Genomic DNA, 22,966 nt, shown 5'->3' on the forward strand with positions numbered 1-22,966 from the left:
ACAATTTCCTCACCTCACTACCACTAGGCTTGGGAAATTCCAACTAGCAAAAGTAGTGGATAGTTGCTGGGAATATATCCCAGAGGGGCAAAATAGTATAGTCGAAGTGGCATCTGCAACTGTTTGTTCATTGCAGCACTCTTTACAATAGCCAGAATCTGGAAAAAATCTGAGTGCCCGAGAACAGATGACTGGTTAAAGAAACTTTGGTACATTTACACAATGGAGTACTATGTAGCTGTTAGAAAAGATGAAGTCACGAAATTTACATACAAGTGGTACTATATGGAAAGTATCATGTTAAGCAAAATGAGTCAGAAAGAGCGGGACAGACATAGAAAGATTGCATTCATCTGGGGAACATAAAGTAACAAAATGGGAGACTAACACCCAAGAATGGCCGAGATTAGTACCAGGAATTTTACTCCATGGTTTGGAGGCCAACCACACACATGCTAGGGGAAAAGGGAGCTCAGATGGAGAAGGAAGCACCAAATAAAGGGTGTTGGGAGGATCCTCCCGGGATGGGAGAAGCATGCTGAAAGTAGACTATAGACCAAACATGATTGATACCCACTGCCTCTTTTGCAAACCACAACACCCAATAAGAGAGAGAGAACAAAAGGGAATGCCCTGCCACAGAGGCAGGGTGGGATGGGGAGGGGGGTGGGGCGGGGGGAATGGGGGGGATACTGGGATCCGTGGTGGTGGGAAATGGGCACTGGTAGAGGGATGGGTATTTGATCATTGTATAATTGAAACCCAAGCACAAAAATTTGTAAGTCTACAACTGTACCTCATGATGTCTCACTAATAAAAATTTAAAAAAATAAAAATAAAAAAATAAAGTAGTGGATAGGGGAGCAGAATAAAGCAACAAAAGTGGGTCCAATCCCCGCCCCAGCACAGAACTGGAAAGAACTCCTTGAGCACTTTTGGGTCTGGCCCTCAAAACCAAAAATAATAAAATCATGACCAGATTTTATTTAGAACAATGTGTGAACAGGTTTTCAATAGCAGCAAGGTCTTCTGCTATGGGGCCTGTCAAAGGGAGAGTTCTTAACTACGACAGCAAGTTACAATTAGGAAGCAAGATCCCAGATACAGGTAAGAAGTGACATCCCACTGCTGAGGACAGGAAGTTCCCTGCCCTGACCTTACAACACTCTACAAGCATCGAAGAGAAAGGAGCAGAGTCAATGGAAAGCCAAAAATTCAGGGACGATCCTCTCGTCTGGGCTCAGGGCTACAGGAGAAAGTCTGAAACAGTTCCCTGGAATTTGCAAATCAACTAATAGATCCAAGAAGGCAAATGACATCCTTCCCTCCGGTTAATGTAGGAATTCATCAGAACAAAATCACCTCTTGTTCGCTCACTGCTGAGACAGGCGAGCCTCAGAGGGCTTTTTCCAAGAGCCTGACTTAAAGACTGGTGTTTGGGGAAGATGGGACAGGAGGTAAGGCGTATACCTTGCACATGGACAACCCCAGTTTGATCCCAGAACTACAAGGTGTGGTCCAACCTTCCCCTGCTCTCGCCAACAAAAGGACTAATCCCGGGAGGGTTACTGACTCCCTGACAAATCAGACAAGCACACTCTAACTGCTCCCTTCACATTAAATTAACACTGGAATAAAGAGATGATCCAGATAGATACAGCAGGAGCTGAGGTGTGGCACACCAGGTCACATCAAATCTCCACCCATGGAACATGTAGGGAATCAGAAGTCTCTCCCTCTCCCCCCTTCTCTCTCCTCTCCCTCTCCCTCTCCTTCTCTTCCTTCCTCCCTCCCTCCCTCTCCATCTCTCTTCCTCCCCATCTCTCTCCCTCTCCCTCTCCCTCCCCCCCCTCTTCCTCTCCCCCCTCCCTCCCTCCCTCCCTCCTTCTCTTCCCACCCTTCTCTCCCTCCCTCTCCCTCTCCCTCTCTCCACATTCTCTCCCCTCTCTCCCAGACGTCCAGGATCAGGTAGGGTAACACACCCAGACACGGGGCCGGGTACAGGCAGGCACTCATGGCCAGACAGAGGCAGAATACAGGCCCAGGAAAGTAGCACAGGAAAGCTCAGATACAGACAGGCTTGGATGCCCAGGCAGTGATGATGAGGTGCTGAGGCTCACACCCAGGCGCATGTGGCAGTGGCCGGAGACTGGGAAAGCGTGCACAGGACAGAGGGCGACGCAGGGACAGGACCCGGCCATTGCTCATGGAAGGCGAGTAGACGGCGTGGGACAGGACAGGGAAATCGCTCCCATGATTGGGCAGTGTCAAGGACAGGACTGGTGACATCGTTCAGGAGTGAAAGAGAGACCTGGACATCTGGGGAGGGACTCAGACCCTTCTACTTTTATCTGTATAATAAATCCTAACTTTTCATCTCCCGAGTTCACCAGGGCAAGAAAATCCGCTTTCGGGGCTGGAGCAATAGCACAGTAGGTAGGGCGTTTGCCTTGCACGTGGCTGACCCGGGTTCGATTCCCAGCATCCCATATGGTCCCCTGAGCACCGCCAGGGGTAATTCCTGAGCGCAGAGCCAGGAGAGTAACCCCTGTGCATCGCCGGGTGTGACCCACAAAGCAAAAAAAAAAAAAAAAAAATCCGCTTTCGCGCTAATAAGATGACTGAGAACAGTCACACCTGAGCTGTTTACAGCAGCCCTGTGACAGTTGCCATTTTGTGCTTATTTCATAAACACTGGACTAGAAGCACGGAGAGGTTGAGAGACTGACCTGAGCTCGCACAGTGAGGAAGTGAAAGAACAGAATTCCGTGGCCTGTATCCTGGCACCAACGCCTATGCTTGAACCCTGGCACTACCATCCCATCATCCTTCCAGGCATGGACTTTATTAAAGTGTGCGCCACAAAAATGATCTTAGTCTTGGTTAGCATTTTGTCTGGGTTTGGTTTTGGGCTCACACCCAGAGGTGCTCAGGACTGACTCTGCACTCAGAGATCACTCCTGGTGAGGCTCGGGGGATCATATGGGATGCTGGGGATCGAACCCACATCAGCCACGTGCAAGGAAAGCACCCTGCCCGCTATCTCGTCACTCCAGCCCCTCTTGGCTGAGTGTCATCTTAAGCACAGGTCTTCTCTAAAGGGCTGTGTTTTGTAAATAAGCTCTATCCATGCTTGTTGGGGATACTCTCATGCAATCTCCCTGCCATCTGGTGGCAATCTGACTCAATTACAGAACTGAAAGCGGGAGGAAAACTTGTTAAATAAATGATAAGGATATTGTAAATTTAACAGCTCAAAACACAATAGCACAGGTGACAGGTACTTTTGTGAAAAGATGCTGTCTGGAAATGCTTTGGTTCCTTAAAGAGATTATTCGGTTTTGACTGATTCTGGGTCCTCCCAGATTAGACAGAAGAAACCTCTTTCTTCCTGATTTTAGATGTTTCAGCTATCAGGCTGCTCTCTGAACACAAGGGCGACAGCATCAGGAAGCGTAACAAAGCTGTCTCTGCTCTCAGAAGTGGGGGAGAATGAATCAGAAGGCATCACTGTAATACAGATCTAACGCATACACAGGTAAAGGAATCTCCTTATAGTCAAAGACTGCCTGGAACATTCTTTGTATACATCCTGTAGTACACGGCACTCACTAAACGCTGACTGAGCTCTCTCTGGTGCCAGGAAATGCTCAAGGGCTGGACTGCACTGTTCACATGCAGGATGCCTGAGCTTCATTTCCTGTACCACCTGGTCCCCCGAGCACTGCTGAGAGCAATCCCCAACACCACCACACGTGACCCCAAATCAACAGACTTAATTCTCTTTCTTATAAAGACAGTTTCTTCATAACAAAGAACACATATCCCTTTAGTGTTCCTGTATCTATTCTATGAAGATTTAGGTCAACCAAAAAATAAAATAGTCAGACTAACATTCTGTGAGTTAACGTTTCTTTGCACCATGATGTAAGAATAAACTTCATTCTTCGAAAACTGAATGTTAATGAAAGGTTTATGAAACCTGAATGTTAATGGAAGGTTTATGAAAGCAAGCAATCAGAAATGTATCAGCCCACCTCCCACCCATGCCCTAAATCTCCAAATAGATGCAAGCCAAACAGCTGAAATTCATGGATACTCTGTCCTTGTCTCCCACTGCTTCCCCGTGAAGTCTCGGGGGTGCCCTCAGGAGGGGGGTGCATAGTGTCCCTGCCCTACTGAAGCCCTCGCAGATGTACCCACATGCCACTTCTGGCGCCATACCAACACCTAACTCCATGGCTCCACTGAGAATCTCTACAGACTCCAGTTCTACAGGTTCTGACGTTTCTGGACCATGCAGCCACATATGCAACACCTCCAAATTCCACAGTACTGAAATTCCAGGAGAAGCACCCCAAATTGAGTGAGAAAGTGACACAGAAGCCAACCAAACTCAACAAACAAAAAACAGTAACACAGAAGGTTCAACTAGAATGAACTTAGTAAATCCTCAAAGACTGAACAACCCCAATGTGATATAACAATTTTCACAAGTTTTCTTTTACTGAACTATTTTTGACAATTCTTTTAGCGATTTGGTTGTAACAAGTAAAATAAAACAAAATATTGTGGGTCTGCTAAAAGGGCAGACTTGGGAGGTGGTTGGGAAAATGGGGATAAGAGTGGAGGGAAGATCACTCAGGTCATGGGATGGGTGTTGGAACATCAAAAGCTTGCAACAACTGTATTATGAACAACTTTGTTAACACCATTTAAATAAAGAAAAATGAAGAAAAAAACACTAAAAAATCCCTGGTGTCAAAGTACAGCAAATATGATATATAGCAGTTATGATAAAATCTATGGCAGCTCATACACAGATAATATTATAACTAATTCTAGAAGGCCAGCAATTTTATCACTTTTTTTATACCAGACTATTAAACCATTACACTATTCCAGAGCTACTTATTGAGAAAGGACAAATAGCACACAAATGATCTCATTTTCCTAATTCTTTTTATTTTTTCTTGTTTTTGCTTTGGGGAACCCAGCAGTGCTCAGGGATAGAATCCAGGTCAGACACGTGCAAGGGAAGTGCCTTAATCCTGTCCTATCTCTCTGGCTCCTTATTTCCCACATTCTTGATTGGGAAGGAGAGCAGCCTCTTAAATGCAAATAAAACTTCCTATAAAACTACAGAAACCTTTCTGCAACAAGTCAATGGTCAGTGCAGATTAGTGTGTGTGTGTGTGTGTGTGTGTGTGTGTGTGTGTGTGGTATATGTGATAGCAGGAATCAAGCCCAGGGCGTCACACATATAAGGCAATTTTCTACCACTAAATCCCATTCCCAGTCCTAAAATTACTCCTCAGCAGACCCAGGTTACTTCTCTGAGGCACTGAGAGCATCCACAGCTGGACAGAGAAAAGTCTATGCTGAAAGTTCATTTTTGTCTGACTTCAGCTACCTGGACTGTCAAATACCTGAGCTCCTCCCTTTCTGCACTCCTCAGTCAGCCTAAGGGTTCAGAAAATGAAGCGGGGAGTTCCTGTGAGAGAGAAGTAGGATACCATCCCTTACTTGTCTGCTTCTGTTCATGCTGGCGTGACCTACCTGCCCTGGTACTCAGGAGAAAGACGAAAATGGATTGCTGCCCAAAGTTCTTGATGGCAAGGTGTCTCTCTTCTCCTCTCACAGAGCCGTCCACACGCTCATAGCTGTAGCCTTCACAGAGATGAAGAAAACAGACATGGTCACCCTCCACAAATATTCTCTAGAGGGAAAAAACACTGTTGGCTCAAACATAAATGCCACCCGAGCTTCCTTCCATACGCAGGAAGTTTAAGTAAGTCCCACAGGAGAGAAAAAGTCTAAGAATGAGGGGATATTTTATTGTTTTCCAAAAGAACTCACCAAAACATCCTCCTCTGGATTGGTTTTTGTTTGTCTATTTAATGCAGTTGACATATCCTTAGTCTACCAGCTCGGTCATGTGCAAGGCAAGTGCCCCACCCTCTTTACTCTCTCTCTCTGGCCCTCACTCCTAATGTTCAATCTTCCTTTGGTTCTAAATAATGTTCTTTCATTGCTTCCCTGTCAAGCCCTGCCCCAGGTGACTCCCATGAACTTAATCAGGAGTTAAGTCTAAAATGGCTTCCGCAATGGCATGACCAGGCTACGCCACCTCTATAATCCATGTAGTCTTGGAGAATATCCAACATCTGGGTCATTTGGGAGAAAAGCAAAACTCGATGGCCCCTGGCAAAAAAAGAAAAGGTCAAACTGTCAATTACAACAGTACTTAAAGGTGAGTTTCCCTTCTGCAAAACTTATCGAAGAATATAAGTTTACGAATAAATTAAATAGTGAAAGGATAAATATAAGAGATTACCTCACAAAAAATACATGCTTTATAGGAGGATAAATATAACTCTACTTGCAGACAGATCCTTCACAGTAGAAGCCCTTAAACTAAAGTAGGAATATTCCCAGGAAAATGAATCAAGGCACCAGAGAGACAGAAAGTCCTAGGATGGCCAGGGGCCACCTCCTGCAATGTGATACCATTCAGTGTTTGCTAGGCGAGGAGAGTGGGCAGATCAATCTGAGAAACAAAAAGGACTATTTCATGTGTCAAAAGAAAAACAAAGGGGTTTTAAGTCTCCAACTCTGACAGATATGAGTGAGAGAGAGAGACAGAGAGAGAGAGCGAGACACAGAGAGAGAGAGTAAAACACAGAGAGAGAGAGAGAGACAGAGAGAGAGAGAGAGACAGAGAGAGAGACTGGTGGAGCAGGCTGCAGGCACCTGCCTTGCACACAGCCAGTGCAGGTTCAATCCCAGGCACTACCTATGGTCCCCCAACCCCCACTGGAGTGATTCCTGCATACAGAGTCAGGAATAAGCCCTGGGCATCACTATCTGTGGCCCAAATATCAAGAGGAAAAAAAAGAGAGAGAACCTTCACCTTGACACATTTCTCCTTGTGAAGCCCCAAATACAGATTACCTTACATACCTCCTAGCCACCTAATGATGGCTGATGATACACATGACACATGAGCATGTAGTCCTTATCTGCATGCACAACCCTGGCACATCCCAACCATGCCACTCATGCCCAGCTACTAATGCACACTTTCCTCCCCTTAGTGAGCTCAGTGAGCCCCTACCCCGGGGATGGAGTGGTAGTGCAGGAGTCAAGGCAACTGCCTGGCATGTGGCCAACCCCTGCTCGACCCCCGGCACCACATGGTCCCCCAAGCATTGCTAGGTACAGGCCTGGAGGTCGCCAGCTCCACCCAGGTCACCTCAGGCACTACAGGGCCCTCACAGCACTACATCCTTGGGTCCTCGCATTGAACCTGCAGCCAGCTGGCCAAGAAATATGAGGAGGGCCCTATGGGCCTTCTGAGCATCACTTGGAAATCTCTCCCTCTCTCCCTCCCTCCCTTGCTCTCCCCCTCCCCACCCCCCTCACAAAATTAAATATATAAAGAAAGTCCTAGTCCAAAGCCCCTGACCCCCTCAAGAGCACATGCCCAACATCTCCGGAGCACACTCTCTCTTGACTAAACCTCTCTGCTGTTCTCCTCACTGTAGTCCTTGAACCATTCTCCGACACAGACAAAGCACAAAGACGTGACAGGGCTCAAACTGCATCCCTTCACCCACATGACAAAAGGACAAAATTATACTCTTTTTTTTTATTCTGGACACTCAAATAAACATATGTGAAAAATAAAATCGACATGTTCAAATGTGCAAAAGCTAGACCCCCCTGAAGAATGTGTGGAAGAGCATTTCTAGATAGTTTCTGCTTGCAGTGTGACAGCCCTCTGTTCTTTATCGATAGCTACTTTGGTCCAAAGACCTGAGAAGTGTTGCTTTAGAGAATCAGGGAACAGGCGGAACCTCCTGATCCATATGATCCATGAGGAAAATGCCCCTGTGGGATGAGGAGAAGGAAAGAGATGAGATGGATTGGGTCAAGCATGAAGTCATGAGTAGAGGCCCACACTACCAGTCAGTATTTTAATTTTGACTAAACAAAGATATATGATACTGTTAAGACGGTATCGGGGCTGGAGCGACAGCACAGCAGGTAGGGCGTTTGCCTTGCACGCGGCTGACCGGGGTTCGATTCCCAGCATGCCATATGGTCCCCTGAACACTGCCAGGGGTAATTCCTGAGTGCAGAGCCAGGAGTGACCCCTGTGCATCGCTGGGTGTGACCCAAAAAGAAGAAGAAGAAAAAAAGACAGTATTCTCACAGGAAAACTAATTTAATGTGAGCTTCCGATGGGTATAAGAGTAATGATGGAGAACTCTAAGACTCTAGTCCCAGGTGGGTGGGGAAAGAAGTGGGGTTGAAGACCTCAGTTCAGATCCAATCCCTACCATCTGATGCTCTCTGCAACCTCTCTGGCCCATCCCATCCGCTGTGACATGAAAAAGCTGGACAGAAGATGAGTCTGAGTCCCCTTCTAGCTCTGACCCACTAATCCACAGACAGTCAAGCACTGTAAGATACACAATCACTTGCCCTGCACATTCCGAATGCTGGTAGATTTTCCCAGATGTGGAGTTTTAGGTGGGTCCATGTCCTCATACAGTAGTTGCCCCAAAGTGACAACTCTGAGATCCCAGGAAATCTGGATTTTATTTTTTTTCCTAGATGTTTCTGTACTGTTGGGGAGCAGCAGATCAGATGCAGGCCACATTCCTGAACACTCAGCCAACCCTTTACAAGGTCCAGAAGTGAGCTGACATCCCAAGGCCCAACCCAGGTCTCTGGAAAGGAGTCTTCAAGTTTCCTCTCTAAATTCAAACCAAGCCCCAAAAGTCAAGAAAAAAATAGTATTTACTGAGCCTGTACTATGTACCAATCCAATGCAAGATAATTAAGATATGTCTGCTGGGATGTCTTATCAAGCGTCCCTGTGAGAACAAACAATACAGAGGAGTGAAACGGTTAACACAGATGGGATAACCAGAGAGCAGATTAAGCCAGAGCACTACTAAGAGCTAGATTAGGACCCCAAGGCGGGAAACCAGGTAAGGACAGCACAAGTTTTACAGGGACTGGGAAGGGGTAGGATGGGGTGCGAGGCAACTTCAGAGAAAGAGAACTTTAGTCACTCTCCTGAGAAAAGCAAACTGGAATTAGTCCCCCAAGTCAGTGAGCTGCTTACGGTTCTGGCCCTAATGGTCACTGTCTCAGAGCGGAAAGTGTAAAGCTACCTGGGATACAGGAATGCCAGCAGTTTGTCCAGCAGATGCAGTTTCCCACTGACCTCGACCAGGTGCTCTCCAATCTCAAAAGGCTCAGGTTCCACCCCTGGAAAAGAAAGCAATCACCCATGTCAAATAACCCCCTCCCCTCCCCCAGGCAGGGCGGCTCCCTCAGCAGAGGAGCCTCTGGCCAGACACAGTAAGAAGTCCAGCATCCGGCTCCCATGGGCCCGTGTCACAGCTCTCTTTAAGGCATCTCGCCATTTACTTACTGGCATGACAGTGCAGCGTAACATGAACCACAGCACCTGACATACCTAAGATGTCCAGTACACATTCATCCAAGTAAACAAACCTACTTCTAATAAGGGAAACTGAAGCACGGGGAGATGCTACAGGCTAAAGAGACCAAAACTTACTCTAAGGAAGAAAAAAAATATATTAAGAATCGAGGGGGTCTGATGCCGCCAGCAGGTCAATTTGTACCTGTGAGGCGAGTGCATCAGCAGCCTGATGGCACCGTCAGGCTTACGGATACCCCAAAATTGCTGCTGTGCCTTTGGCCAGACCCCCAAAACTTGGGGCAAAGTTTACCAAGAAAGTAAACGGCCAAAAGTTAGGTATGTGGGAGACACACCCACAAACCACCTCCGGCTCAGCTATATAATTGGAGGCATGGCCTCTCTGGTTCCTGATCGAACTGCTTAATGGCCATGATCCCAGAGACTCAGAAACGAATCTTGGAACCCAAAGGCTTTTGGCAGAAATGTGTCCTGTTCCTGCAGTAGGTTACTGGCTCTGGGCCACCCCAGGTGGGAACAGGTTTCGTGCCTTGGTCTATTCCCCTTGGCGGTCCAGTGACCACCATACTCCAGAGACTACTGGGCAGTCAGGTTTGGGCCTGCAGTGACGTGACATGCAGGGCCTCACCAGATGGGGGTGGAACCAGCCCTTTCCTCCCCATCCCAGCGAGAGCCCGAGTCGCCGCCCACAAACAGCCTCTCTGTCTCCTGATTAACGGCCATAATCCCAGAGACTCAAACAAATCTCGAAATCCAGCGGCTTTTGGCAGAAATGCATCTGGACCGCATACAAGGTAGCCGCCGCCTCAGAGCTTCTTGGAAAGCCAGGTATGAGCTGGTATTGACGGGGCAACTGCAGTCTCATGGGAAGAGGGGGGGCGGTAGCGGCTCATCCTTCTCGCCTTACCGAGGTCACGAGTTGCCCCCCACGAGCGGCTCTCCGGCACGGCCATGGCTCCAGAGATAAAAGGACTTAATCCAGAGCCCGGCAGCTTGCGGCAGAAAAGTGAATGGACCATGCATTAAACTACAGCTCCATGCCTCCCTGGGAGGGAAAGGGTGTTGCTCCCTTCCACCTTTTTCCCCCCTGGCAGCAAGGTGGCCGCCACCTCAGAGCTTATTGAAAAGCCAGGTATGAGCCAGTCGTGATGGGGCAACTGCAGTCTCATGGGAGGGGGGCAGTACTGGCTCATCCTTCATGCCCTACCGAGTTCATGAGTTGCCCCCCATGAGCAGCTCTCCAGCACAGCCATAACACCAGACGCACAGAAACCAATCTCGTAATTATCTGGCTCTTTGCAGAAATCCAAAATCACAAGGCTGCTATTGCGGCCACGCAAGATTATATAATTCTCATAACCAGCTATAGAAAACAAAGTATTTCACAGTGCCTTTTCAGCAATTCTGATTGTTAGGGGGGGGGGAATTCTAAACAATAATGGTGCATCTTTTGTCGAGATAATGAATGTAATCAATGTAGAGAAGAGTTAAGTGGAAATCATCTGCCTAACAGGCATTGGGAGAGGTAGGAGGGGGGTATATTCGGGTTCTTGGTGGTGAAAATTGAGTACTGGTGAAGGGAAAGGTGTTTGATCATTGCATTACCGAGAAACCTGAAAGCTTAGTAACTTTTCCCACAGTGATTCAATAAATAAATATAAGAAGAAAAATAAATAAAACCATGAAAAAAAAAGGTAAGGTAGAGTTCATGCCCAATTTAATCAGCTAATCAGTGGCTGAATAAATAGCAGTATTCCTACATTAAAAAAAATAATAAGAATCAGCTTTGACCCATAAACTCATGGATTCTCCTGAGGGGTGCTGTGAGAGTAACGGGCCGGCAGACAACGCAACAGGCAGGAATGCAAGCCAGGCACTCAGGGGCTGCGACCCCAGCACCACACACCCTCAGGAGTGACCAAGCCTTAGCAAAGACTTTGGAGTACCCCCAGAGCTCCACTGCGTATGGCCCACAAGCAAATTTCTTTCAGAAACCTATCTTGTTTCCAGAATTCCTTTCCCTTAAATTTCTTACATGCACCAAAAAAAAATACTCTCTGACATTTTTACCCGTAAAAATATAGTGCAGGTATTTCCCAGAAAAGTTAAGAACAGAGCTATCATAAGAAGAAGCAACTTCCATTCATGGTTCCCTACCCACAAGACACAAAAACAATCAAAAGGACCATTTTCCACTGCAGCACTCAGCACAACAGCTAAGCTACAGGTGTCCAATGACAGGTGCATCACGATAGTGTGGTATATATACACAATGGAATACTATGGAATATCAGCGGGTAGGACGTTTGCCTTGCAAGTGGCCAACATGGCCGACCTAAGTTCGATTCCTCCGCCCCTCTCGGAGAGCCCGGCAAGCTACCGAGAGTATCTCGCCCACATGGCAGAGACTGGCAAGCTACCCGTGACATATTCAATATGCCAAACACAGCAACAATTGTCACAGTGAGACGTTACTGGACCCACTCGAGCAAATCGATGAACAACAGAAGGACCATGACAGCTGTAAGCAAGGACAAGGTCATGCAATTCACTGCAACCTGGATAGAACTGGTGGATATCATGTTAAATGAAGTAAGTCAGAAAAAGAAGGACAAACACCCATGATTGCATTCATCTGTGGAATACAGAATAACTGGATTAGGAAATGCAAAGTATCAGTGGAGGCTGTCTGGACTGTCCTGTGCCCTATGTGATAAATATGAGGACAGGAAAGGGAAAATATCAAGGGGGGACAGGGGCTGATAGTAAGAAGAATAAGAAGGAAAGAAAGAAATAAAAAGAGGCAGATAGGAAGTGAGGGGGCAGGAGTGAGGGGTGGGCCACCTGGCTGGGGTAGGGATGGGGTACAGGCATATATTTAAACCACAGAGCTACCATCATTAGTACAAGACTCAAACTACAATAACACTATAGCACTGTCCTCCCGCTGTTCACTGATTTGCTGGAATGGGCACCAGTAACGTCTCCATCGTGAGATTTGTTGTTACTGTTTTTGGCATATTGAATACGCCACGGGGAGCTTGCCAGGCTCTGCCGTGTGGGCGAGATACTCTTGGTAGCTTGCCGGGCTCTCCGAGAGGGGTGGAGGATCGGATCGGCCTCAAGCACGGCAAACGCCCTACCCACTGTGCTATCGCCCCAGCCCCAAACTACAATAACCAAACTTAAACAGATAGGAAATACAGACAATTCTTTCCATTGGCTACACTGTCACCCACCCCCCCCAAAAAAAAATGCTACTTTAGGAGGGACAAAGGACAACATCTCACCATCGAACAAATACGGGTGATTCACACACTTTCGAAGCTGGGACAAGATGTTCTGAAGTTTCACTTTCTTCGCCATCTCATTATCAAAGGCATCTGAAAAAAAAATTTTTTTTAACAAAGACAAACTGGTCACTGAACAAAAGCAAATCTGTATGTTCCCATAAATGCCTTTAAGTTGTTTAAATAATATCTTTCAAGCTTATAAGAAACTTCCACATTTCAACAACTTGCATGAAGAATCACACAGGTCAGGTGCATGTGCCTGGTGTGCATAGGATCCTGCTTCAATCCCTGGTGCCACACAGGACCCTGAGCCCCACGGAGTGGCCCTGGAGGCCCCAAGCACACCCAGGCATGGCCACGAAGGCCCTCCGCCCTAGAGAGTCAGCAGTGAAGCTTCCTTAGACCTGATCAGTGAACCATCTGGATCAGGCAACCAATTGTTACCAAGGGTGACCCCCAAAGGCCTAGACCTGTTGGGCCGTCCAACCCCACTATGGAAGAATTATCAACATATCCATATGAGTTTTCTTTTTTTCTTTTTCGGGTGGGGGCCTCACCAGCACTGCTCAGGGCTTACTCCTGGCTCTGTGCTCAGGCATCAATCCTGGCACGGCTCAGGGGAACAAATGGGATGCCAGGGATCAAACCGGGCTCGGCCACGTGCAAAGCAAGCACCCCTACCCACTTTCTATGGCTCCAGCCCCATACACAGTTTTCTTAACCATAATTTGTTTGAAAACAAAGCGTAGGGCCAGAGGGTAGGGTGCTTCCTTGTACACAGTCAAGCCAGATTCAATCCCCATCACGGTCTACCATCCCCTGAATGCTGCCAAGAGTGATCCCCAAGCCCAGAGCCAGGAAGAAACCCTGAGTTTGCCAGGTGTGAACACAAAAACAACAACAATAATAATAAATGAGAGGAAGCCTAACTATAAATGGAACTCAGGACTACTTTGCTATTTTTTTTAATTTTGTTTTGAAAAATAATTAAAATTCCTCCTGTCACTGCTATTGTGGTGCCAAGGAACCCACAAATGCAAACCGGGGTGTCCATTCCTAGTCTCCCAAACCACTCCCAGTCTGCAATGTGCTCACAACCTGCCAGCGTGAGATCAATCATCCCTGAGAAGCCTGGGAGTGTTTGCTTAGCTACAGGCAAGAGCAAAGCCAAGGGAGAGGAGGAAATCTCACACGTGCAACAATCAAAACGTGAGTGTCACGTGAGATGGACATACTGCCAGGTTCACACAGCTGACTCACATGTCAGACAGAATGCAAAATGCTATCCTGACTGCTTCTAGACCAAACAAGAGCCGATTATTTTCCTACATGAAACCCCCGTGCCAGGGAGTTCCTCCAGGCGCAATGTCCTCTCCTCACCTAGGTCTTTCATCAGAATGGCCTTGTAGTACTTCTTCTGCAGTGCTGACATGCCATGGTATATCACCACTTCCGTCTTCTCGGGAAGCTCTGTAGCCACCTCCGCCTTCACTCGCCGCAGCAGGAAAGGCTGTAAGAGTCTGTGCAGTTCACTAGCTGCACAGAAGGAGAAAACAAGCCAGACCAAGATAATGAACTCTAAGACCACTTCTATTGGTGACTGATTTTTATTTGTAGGTCAAGTCTGCAAGCCAGGTTAAGATAGCCAAAGAAAAAAAAAACTAAATACTTTTTGCTTAATGAAAGAACTGTGACTTACAAAGTTACTGATAATAGAGTTACTGATAGGCATAGAATATTTCAACAACAACCACCAAAGTCTACTTCCCTCCACCAGGGTTCCCATATGCCAGCTCCAACCCCACGCCTGTCACCTTGACAGGCACATTACAAAGTTTGGTGGTGGCAGCTTAGATCTCATGTTTTCAGTGTTGTCGAGCCTGTGGTTTGGTCCTGTGCCACCCTCCCACATCACCAGTATAATGGAAGCCCTGACCCCCACAGATACCCCCCATGACTTCCCTTTCTCAGCTCCTTCCTTCCCATGCTTGATTTCTCTCCTTCTCTGTCCTCCCTCGGCTCTGGGGTCTAAGGTGATCTAGGCTTCCTCCCTTAACTACAAGAGATTTAGTGTGGTAACTTTTCATAGTATTTATTCCTTCCATGGGTTCCTCTCCCTGTTTCTTTTGGAATCATTACTGGCTCATCACCATATGGCTTCTTGATGATGGATGTCACCGAAACTTGGTGGCGGTGGTGAATCTGATGAATCTTATTTACAAATACAGCTGTGTGAAGCTACACACCTGAAATTCTATGATGTTGTAAACTAAAGATAAATATTTTAAAAATTAAAAACAAAGGGGCTGGAGGGATAGCACAGCGGGTAGGGCGTTCGCCTTACAAGCGGCCAACATGGCCGACCCGAGTTCAATTCCTCCGCCCCTCTCGGAGAGCCCGGCAAGCTACCGAGAGTATTCGATATGCCAGACACAGTAACAACAAAGTCTCCAATGGAGACGTTACTGGGCCCGCTCAAGCAAATCGTCGATCAACGGGAGGGCCTTTACCTTTACCTTTTTAAAACAATGGGGCTGGAGCGATAGCACAGTGGGTAGGGCATTTGCCTTGCACGCAGCCAACATGGCCGACCCAGGTTCAATTCCCAGCATCCCATATGGTCCCCCGAGCACCGCCAGGAGTGATTCCCGAGTGCATGAGCCAGGCGTAACCCCTGAGCATCGCCGGGTGTGACCCAAAAAGCAAAAAAAAAAAAAAAAAAAAAAAAAAATTAAAAACAAGAGTACTCAACTTTTTTTTTTTGTTGTTGTTTTTTTGTTTTGCTTTTTGGGTCACACTGGTAATGCACAAGGGTTTTCCTGGCTCATGCACTCAGGAATGACTCCTGGCGGTGCTCGGGGACCATATGTGATGCTAGGAATCGAACCCGGGTCGGTCACATGCAAGGCAAACGCCCTACTCTGTGCTATAGCTCCAGCCCCTAAATTTGTTTTTAATTTGGGGGCCATACCTGGTGGTGCTCAGGGCTTACTCCTGGCTCTGTGCTCAGGGGTCACTCCCGGAGGGGCTCAGGGGACCATATGGGGTGCCAGGAAAGTAAGCAGAATCAGCCATGTGCAAGGCAAATTCTTAAATCCCTGTACAATCTCTCCAACAGAATCAAAGAACTTGATTCTTACAGGTAATCTCATTCACATGGAGCTTGTATTTCCCAGAGACTTTTTTTTTGTCTCTAATATCACCAATCAGCTCATAACTTGGAAATCTAAGGCAGGTCAGTACTGTTGTCCCCATTTCAGTAGCTGTAGGATAACACTGTTCTGTCCTTCCTGCATAACCTCAGGAATAGTTGATTGTTTATTGGACTGAGGAAAAGAGAAAAACACCTTAAGAGGTATCTTGCCCTTGAGCAGTCAGGAAGGGCTTTCTTATGTTGATTTGGCTACCTGACTGGGTGGAGTGTCAGCCCAGACTAGAAGGGAGCTGGAGATGAAGAGAGCAGGGCTGAAAGATGGACTACCGAGAGACTAGCAAGGGGAACGTGTGCTTGAGAGAACCTAGGCCCTCCATAACATAAGTTCTTCTATGGGATAAACTTCCTTGTAATAAACTGCCACTAAGATCAACCGGCCTGGCCCTCGTCTCTTCCTTTATCTGCCCTTGGCCAACAGCCGTCCCAATGCAGGCCACACACAGCGGCTCTAGGGCACCGAACGTGGGCGGTGAGATAGAGCCGTCCAGAGAGCCCGCGAGCACACAACCTTCTGCGTGCATAGTTTTTTACAAGTAGCAGAGTTAAGTGAGGCTCAGAGAGATGAAGCATCTCCTCCAGAGAGGCACAGATGGAGACAAAAGGTGCATCTTTTGAAGCTCCCCTCCCCTGCACCTCCCCACCCCCCCACCCCATGCAGGGAACTTCAAAGACTAGTCTGAATTGAGATTATTCTGCATACAGCATTTGCCAGGACCACCCCAGGTGAACAGGCCTGAAACAGGGTTGCCAGGAGGATTAGGAGAGAGAAGTAAGAGAGAAAAAGCACAGGACCCAGAGACTCACAGCCCCATGGACGGAATCACAACTGCCCTCCACGTGCACTATTTACTACTGCTTGGAACCCATAATCATCAGAAGGATGTTGTTCAGGGGCCTATCTCTCTTAATCTATTTGGGTTAGACTTTTACATATCTGAGGGCCTTAGTTTATTGGGCTGAACATTTTGGGAAAGGCTTTCTCAAGGGAACATTCTTCCAGGAGAGGGAGCAGACATAGGGCAGATCCAGGGCAGCATTCTGCCTCCAGAACCAGCATTCTGGACTGAAAGGTTCCATGAACCTCCCTTCCCATCTGTCTACTCTGTTGATCTAGTCCCCAACAAGTGCAGTGAAACACAGAAATTTAAAGAACTCTCTTAAGAATTGCAGGTACACAGGGGCTGGAGCAATAGCACAATGGTTAGAGCATTTGCCTTGCACGCAGCTGACCCAGATTCAATTCCCAGCATCCCATATGGTCCCCTGAGCACCGTCAGGAGTAATTCCTGTGCATCACCAGGAGTGATCCAAAAAACAAAAAAAAAGAAGAAGAGAAGAATTTCAGGTACACGAAGAATACTTTTTCAGTATGTATATGCCCCACCAAGGCCTGGTTGAGGGCCTGACATTTCACCGGCAACCTAAGCTGGAAAGTCATCTCAGTGGGTTCCTCAAGCCATTTCCGCCCATGTAGTGGATGTTATTCTGGGAGACACCCCCACTAGCACGCAGACAGCCATGGGCCAGCAGGCATACAGTCTGTTTGGAATGATCATTCAGGTTCAACAGTTTATCGCTGATACAGAGACAAATCTACAAGCCAGGATGCAAAGGTACGCGAGAAGATACGGGCTGCAGCTAGCAATGAGAACGGCTTCCCTCCACTCCTATCACCCGCCCCTCCCAGACTTCTGTGCCCCAAACAGGATCTGAAGCTCTAGGACCTACGAACTCTGAAAGTAGCATGGGAAGGTAATGATGCCTCAGAGAAATGACATGGTAAAGAAGTCTTAAAATCGACACATCCTTTGCTTAAAACAGTTTTGAAGAGAGGCATAAATAGCAAATAGCTAATACATCGAGGCAATAACTAATATAATCTTACTTGGCAAGGCTCTTTCATCTCCCTGAAAGGTACCCTCTGGTTATGGATTCTCTTTTCCTTCTAGAACCATTATTTAAAAAAAAAAAAAAAAAAACAGTAACTGACCATTAACTAGAGAAGCTACAAGGTACAAATTCCTTGGCATCACTCGGAGGAAGGAAACTTGCCTGATTCCGATTCATTCGCAATATCCTGGTAACGCTGAATAAAATCTTCCAACTCCTCCCTGGTAAAGATCTTGGGCTCCACAAAGCTGAGGAGGGCATAGAGCTCCTGGAGGCTGTTCTGGACAGGGGTGCCAGTCAGCAGGATACTGAAGGTCACTGAGAACTCAATTACAAAAACACAAAATCAAATTTCTGGTTTTTCCCCTTTTATTAACTCTACTTTAGGTAATAGGGTTACAATCGTGCTCAAGGTCACGGTCTTGATGGATGAAGTTACTGCACGGCCCTCCGCACCGAAGTGCCCATGAGCCCCTGTGCTCATGTCCCCTTGGGCCTGGTCTTCCCTCCCACCCACCACCTCCATTCTTTGTTCATTGACAGTTAAGGTGTGGACGCATCTCTTAGCACCACCCATGTGCTCCAGAGTCTCCATCTATTTGGCCAAGCAAAGTAACAGCTCTGTACAACGAACATCACTGAGCTACCCATCATAACTTTTACCCATGGAGGGGCACAAAATCGGGTGGTGTGGGTTCAAACTATGCACTTTCCTGTAGGAAACATTACTCTTGAGTTTTAACTGCAAAAAGGGGAAAAGTAATCCCCAGAAGGAGGCAGGTCTGTAGGGATGTGAGTATGCTGCATCCCACACAGTTAAGTTGAACAGGGTCCCCGAGGTGGAGGGAGAAGGGCCATGGGGTAAGGAGGGCTGGATAGGGGCTATAGTGCCGCCAGCAGATCAATCTGTACCCGTGAGGCGAGTGCATCAGCAGCCTCATGGGGCCTTCAGACTTCCAGATACCCCCAAATTGCTGCTGTGCCTTTGGCCAGATCCCAAAAATTTGGGGCAAACTTTACCAAGAAAGTAAGCAGCCAAAAGTTAGGTATGTGGGAGACACACCCACAAACCACCTCTGGCTCAGCTATATAATTGGAGGCATGGCCTCTCTGGTTCTTGATTGAAATGCTTAACGGCCATGATCCTAGAGACTCAGAAACAAATCTTGAAACCCAACAGCTTTTGGCAGAAATGCATCCAGTCCCTGCAGTAGACTACCAGTGCCAGGCCACCCCAGGTGGGAATAGGTTTTGTGCCTTGGTCTGTTCCCCCTGGCGGCCTGGTGGCCACCATCCTCCAGAGGCCACTGGACAGTCAGGTTTTTTGGGCTCGCAGTGACAAGACACACGGGGCCTCACAGGATGGGGGTGGAGCCGGCTCTTTCCTCCCCATCCCAACGAGACCCCGAGTTGCCACCCACAAACGGTCTCTCTGTCTCCTGATCAAGCTGCTTAATGACCATGATCCCAGAGACTCAGAAACAAATCTTGAAACCCAGCGGCTTTTGGCAGAAATGCATACAAACCATATAGTAGGTTACTGTTGTCAGGCCACCCCAGGGGGGAAAGGGTGCTGTCCCTCCGCCTGGTCCCCCTTGGCAGCTCGGTGGCCACCATCCTCCAGAGGCCATGGGACAGTCAGGTTTGGGCCCACAGTGATGAGACACACGGGGCCTCATGGGATGGAGATGGAGCCGGCCCTTTCCTCCCCACCCCAACAAGACTGCGAGTCACCACCCACGAATGGCATCTTTGGCTCCTGATCAAGCTGCTTAATGGCCATGATCCCAGAGACTCAGGAACAAATCTTGGAATCCAGCAGGTTTTGGCAAGAAACCCCTCCAGATTTAATTGTTAAAATTTCGGAATTTCAAAATCGTGTGGCCACTACTGCAGCAATGCGACATCATATGTTATTCATAACAGGCAATAGAAAAGAAATTGCCTACTGTTGCCTTTTCGGCAGATCTGAGTGTTGGGGTAAAATCCCAAATAATAATGGTGGGTCTGGTGTCAAAACATTGAATGTAATCAAAGTAGAGAGAGAGTAATTTGGAAATCATCTGCCCCCAGGTAGGGGGAGGGTGTGGGATGGGGGCACACTGGGGAGTTTGGTGGTGGATAACGGGCACTGGTGAAGGTAATACAGGTGTTTCATTGTATGACCGAGATTTAAACCGAAAGCTTTGTAACTGCTCTCATGGTGATTCAATAAATAAAATTATAAAAAAAAAAAAAGAATTATTTCTTAGAATAGGTAAGTAGTTCTATATGCCTGAGAAACCATTGTGTAAAGTTAAAGTTAGTAAATATATCATAAGTTTAGTCAATTTTTTCCTTCTTGAGTACCCTTCTTCTACGATTTTCTTAAAGCCCATGTAGCTGTGCTTTAATAGGAGCTATCATGACAGGGAAGCAGTGCCATGAAAGGCATAAAGCATTTGAAGCAACTCTGGCTATGTACAGATTCTGCATTTGGAGACTACAAATGATAAAAATATTTTCTTGTACTTAGTTGTTAGCTTGAAGTGTTAAATTTTCTTTTGCTCTTTCACTATTTGTCTCTGAAACTTAAATCCAAAATTTTATTTAAAAAAAAAAGGAGGGCTGGACAAGCAATGCTCACACAGTGTCTTCATTGAACAAGCAACAGACTTCTATAGGTCTCTAGAAAGAAGCATCCACTAGAAAAATATACAGGAATGTTCAGGATATAGAAGTTTAGAATGCACTGGGCTTCTAGAGGTCAATAATATTTTTCTATAATTTCATCGTTTCAATATTTTCCTTGGTTATATATTGATTAATACACCTTAGCAAGATGTTCTGCCATAAGAACGAGGAAAGAGCCCACCAGAAAAACAAGAAAGTCAGCCCTTAGAATGTGTAACCCCCAAAGGAGAGAAAGAACACAGGGGACTGCCCTGCCACAGAGGCAGGGGGGGATGGGGGAGATGGGGGTGGGGGGGATACTATCCATGGTGGTGGAAAATGGGCACTGGTGGAGGGATGGGTATCTGATCATTGTATAATCAAACCCAAGCACAAAAAATTGTAAATCTACAACTGTACCTCATGGTGTTTCACTAATAAAAAAAAAAATTTAAAAAAAAAAAAAAAAGAATGTGTAACCCCCAGACAATGATTTCTATAAACCAGCCTTTAGACAACACACGTCCCCAGGACAAGAACTTTCTTAATATTTAACTAGCAGAGGCTCCCAACATGAGTAAAATCCCTCTGTGGACAGAAACCACCTGAGTATTCCCCTGAGCTCCAGCTCCGGGTGGTCACCTGCCTGCAGGAGTGCGCTGAGGAGCTCAGTGAAAGCAGCATCTGCCCCTGCAGTGAGAGGGACCCCAAGCGAAAACATCGGGCTCCACCATGACCGGCAAGAAGACCTGCAGCCAGTTTATGTGCTTTGCAAAACTTTCTGGTGCATCAATACAAAAGATGTAGGGAGATTTGGAGATGGAGTGGGGCCATGCGTAGCTCTGAATGGAAAGAACGTCTTTAAATCTGAACTACGGGGGCTAAAGCGATAGTACAGTGGGTAAGGGATTTGCCGTGCACACAGCCGGCCGGCATTCGATCCCCGAATCCCTAACAGGAGTCCAAGCCCATTCTGGAACGATCCCTGAGTACAGAGCCAGGAGTAAACCCTGAGCAACACTGGGTGTGACCCCCCAAACCAAAAACTAAATATATAAATTCTGAACTACAGATGAAAACACTTAAGAAGAGACTAATGAAGTATCTGGCTAGGAAAAGACAGTGAAGTAACATTGATAAGGACTTAACAATGTGGGTTAAGTTGGACAGTTTCCAGAGCTTCCTCCTGGGTCTGCACTCAGGAGTCATTCGTGGCAGGGTTCCGGAGACCAAATGGGGTACTGGGGATCAAACCAAGGTCAGACGTGTGCAAGGCATGCGACCTGCCTACTATACTATATCTGCAGCCCATAATCAGACTTTTTTTTTAAAAAAAAGAAATTGCCAGTGGTAAAAAATGTATACTGGTAAAGCACCCTCAGTGTTGGAACACTCTATGGAACATTGCATGACTGGAACCAAATCATGAACAACTTTGTAACTGTGTATCTCCCTGATCCAATTAAAAATAAATTAATTAATTGAGGCATTCAAAAAAAGGAAGAAAGGAAGAAACTGCCTCTGTAGGACACTCCAAAGTACGTGTACGGGACTGGGAAAAGGTCTACTCACTAGATAAGCAGGGTTTAACATGATCTCCTTTGTAAAACATAAACTAAGGAGCTATCAGCACTACACTGTCACCTATAAAATGTTCCTTTAGCCCAGACGGCTGGGGGGGGCGGGGGGGACACATTTCAATGTAATTGACTCTGTGCATGTTTAAACTATATTTTCTAAAACAGAATCCTATTAAAAAAAAAAGAAACCTGAGACTCTGCTGTCGGTTTACCTCTGAAAGTGTCTGATGCAGCAGGGAGCTTTGGTTTTTCAGCCTGTGAGCTTCATCCACGACGAGAACACTCCAAGTAAAGCTGGGAGGGAAAAATCCAAGGGATGAGTGTCATGGCACTGCCACCCACGACAGCCCGCCAAGTCCTACTGTACGACAAAGAATACTGGCTAGTGACGACGGTCACTGCTCGATTAAACCTATTCTATCAGAAACACATCCAGACTGCCTTCGTATCAGAGAGCCACCGTGCCCAGGGACAGGATCAAGGGGAGGTAGGCAGCCAAGGAGTTTCTTTCCCAAGCAAGGAAGGACCCAGGCACTGAAGACAGAGACAGAGAGAAAGGGAACATCCATGACCTAGTGTCAGACACTGCATGGGGCTCTCTGAACATGACTTAGCCAAAGAATTCAACAAGGTGAGGAGGCAGGAGGGTGCCCCTGAATCAGAAGGAACACGAGTGCAGAAAGGTCAGGGGACTAGGTCACACGATCATAAAGCGAATAAGACCACAGAGATGGAATTCAAAGCCAGAAGTGACACTGAGAGAGGCAGCTTTCAAAGAGTGACTTTAAAAAGGGGTAATTTCTGAGTGCATGAGCCAGGAGTAAACCCTGTGCATCGCCAGGTGTGACCCAAAAAG

At 46.9% G+C, this 22,966-nt stretch overlaps 1 protein-coding gene across 2 annotated transcripts in view; it reads right to left on the bottom strand.

Annotated features, from left to right (window-relative positions):
- The window catches only part of CHD1L (chromodomain helicase DNA binding protein 1 like), a 58,646-nt gene that overhangs the window by 22,973 nt on the left and 12,707 nt on the right, over positions 1 to 22,966 (bottom strand). Inside the window, exons 6-12 of one of the 2 annotated variants that reach the window (XM_056123062.1) lie at positions 22,323 to 22,404; positions 18,037 to 18,203; positions 14,155 to 14,306; positions 12,772 to 12,864; positions 9,189 to 9,285; positions 6,131 to 6,204; positions 5,560 to 5,670 (exon numbers count right to left, since the gene is read on the bottom strand). In XM_056123062.1, coding sequence (XP_055979037.1) covers positions 5,560 to 5,670; positions 6,131 to 6,204; positions 9,189 to 9,285; positions 12,772 to 12,864; positions 14,155 to 14,306; positions 18,037 to 18,203; positions 22,323 to 22,404 — 776 coding nt within the window. The remainder of the gene's footprint in view (positions 1 to 5,559; positions 5,671 to 6,130; positions 6,205 to 9,188; positions 9,286 to 12,771; positions 12,865 to 14,154; positions 14,307 to 18,036; positions 18,204 to 22,322; positions 22,405 to 22,966) is intronic. The other variant, XM_056123063.1, reaches the window with a different exon arrangement.

The sequence above is a fragment of the Sorex fumeus genome, unplaced genomic scaffold (genome assembly GCF_029834395.1).
Source record: "Sorex fumeus unplaced genomic scaffold, SorFum_2.1 ptg000047l, whole genome shotgun sequence".
NCBI lineage: Eukaryota > Metazoa > Chordata > Mammalia > Eulipotyphla > Soricidae > Sorex > Sorex fumeus.